General features: G+C 50.9%; 1 protein-coding gene across 1 annotated transcript; it reads right to left on the bottom strand.

Annotated features, from left to right (window-relative positions):
• Positions 1-688: 688 nt before the first annotated feature.
• JN550_012225 (uncharacterized protein) lies at positions 689-1,675 on the bottom strand (the record flags this gene model as incomplete). Its single annotated transcript, XM_049310678.1, has 2 exons — positions 689-1,118; positions 1,203-1,675. The coding sequence occupies 2 exons, from the start codon at positions 1,673-1,675 to the stop codon at positions 689-691; spliced, it is 903 nt and encodes a 300-aa protein (XP_049165757.1).
• Between the last annotated feature and the right edge of the window lie 400 nt (positions 1,676-2,075).

The raw sequence follows: 2,075 nt of genomic DNA, 5'->3' as shown, positions 1-2,075 counted from the left end.
GGAATCCATCATCCAACGCCTCAAGCACCCGGACCCCCCTAGCTCGTCCCCAGCGGCGAGTGTCTCTGCAGCTCCCAGTACTTCTGGAACCGCGAGTTCTCAATCTGATTCTCTTGATAAACACATGGGCAGACTGGTCATCGACGAGACGAGGAGCTACTATGTCAGTAATGCTTTATGGGCAAGTCTGGGCAATGAGGTACGCGATCCACGACAACTAGAATGTCTAGTCCATTGAACGCCCCTTGTGTAGATCGAGGAGCTCCGAGACATGCTCATAGACCCGATGGGTCGCAGATGGATGTCTTTGGCACGGCGATGCAAGGGCCTAACAGAGAATTTGACCTTGCAAGAGTTAATAATTGGCCTGTGAGAGACCCATGGCAAGGCTACTTTAGATAGGTGTAATTGATCGAGTTGGAACCGTGCATTTTATTGTAGATGTAATAGAAGTACTCAAAGTTTTCGTCTTATTTGGACATCGTTTGCTTGCCAATGTTTCGATGAAGTTCAACGGAGCCCGCTATGAAGAGACGTGACTGACTACAAACTTCATAGCACTATATAAATTTTGTTCCTGGTAGCTTATTCGTTTTACCTATAACCCCTCATGCCCCAAACTGACCTCTAAGTTCGACTCAACTGAAATACCGTAGCTATGAGACTATAACCAGTGCTTCGAATGTGTCTAAATCTTTGTGAACTTGAGACCTACTCGTACAGTCCTGGCAGCAACATAGAAAACAACACTCAAAGTCATAGTCAGGCCGCAGAACAGTTGCATGCCAAGGTAGTCTCCATCCAATCGCTGGACTAGAGCACCGCCAATAGGAGAGCTTGTGAGAGCACCAATGGACTGCGCAGCAAACGCTGTTCCGGTCCAGGTGCCTATCTTCCTCATATCCGGGGTGATCTGGGCGATGCATGCTGGGGCCAGGGATACGAACGCACCTGAGGAGAACCCAAAGATGCTGCCGTAAACAATGATTCCTGCGGTGCTCTTGCCGGGGATCCATAGCACGAGACTTATGACGCCAGAGACCAGAGTGATGCAGATCATGGTGTTGAAGCGACCCAGTTTTTCAGCTGCGTATCCAGGAAGTATGCGACCAGAAAGACTATATTCAAGTATCATCATTGTGAGTCGCATGTTTGGGCAATTTCGTACTCACCTGACGGCGTTCAGGATTGGAAGGAGTTACTGTGAAAGTGACGGGTCCAGACCAACCGACTCGGCTTGAAGAATAATGTAGTTGAATGGCAAAAGCATGCCCCAAAAGAATAGAAACCCGGCAGTGATACTGAAGAGGAAGACGGGCTCCTTTAGCGGTATGAAGTATTCTCTGATGGAGACTCTATTCGGGTGTGGTGGCAGCCTTGCCTTGATAGTCACGCAGGCGACTCCACAAAGAGCATGAATGACGAAACCCACAATTCGCATAGTCCAGGGGAATCCGATCTTGGGAATCAGTTGTTCCATTAGGATGGGCAAGACGACACCGCCGATGGACGATCCGGAGGCGACAATGCCGAGAGCCAAAGCCCTGCGCTTCAGAAACCAGCCCATGCAGCATTGGAGCGAGGCATTGAAGATAGCACCAGCGGCCGCTGCGGAGAGAATGGACTGGGTCAGAAAGATTTGGTAGTATTGCGATGGCAGCGATAACATCATCATGGCGAAGACGTAAACGAGAGTGCCCCCAAGGAGCAGGGGCCGTGGTTGTCGTAGATGCGTCCCCAGATGGCGTTCCCGCCGGTCAATACGAAGATCTGCACGCTCGTAATCCAGCTCACAGTAGCGGAGTCGTAGTTGGACAGCGGCTGCTCGAGGTAGTACTCCAGGAAAACACCCACCCAGGACAACTAGCCAGGCGTCCACTCCGCCGTCCGGAAAGCTGGAGGGATGCCAGCTCGAAGTTCCTGGCTTTGGCTAGTCTTGTTTTCTCTCTACATCCATATATGTCTCGGGTTGCTGCGACACAACGTGGTCGCTATTGCTGTGAGGCTTGACTGTCGTTTCGTTGGAGTGGTTGGCTTGCATGGCGAAGCACTTGAAGAGGAGAAGGAGGTTTTGG

Source organism: Neoarthrinium moseri (genome assembly GCF_022829205.1).
Source record: "Neoarthrinium moseri strain CBS 164.80 chromosome Unknown scaffold82_Wmoseri_CBS_16480, whole genome shotgun sequence".
Lineage (NCBI taxonomy): Eukaryota > Fungi > Ascomycota > Sordariomycetes > Amphisphaeriales > Apiosporaceae > Neoarthrinium > Neoarthrinium moseri.
Note: the sequence above shows the minus strand (reverse complement) of the source record. Positions and strands in the feature narration are given on the sequence as shown.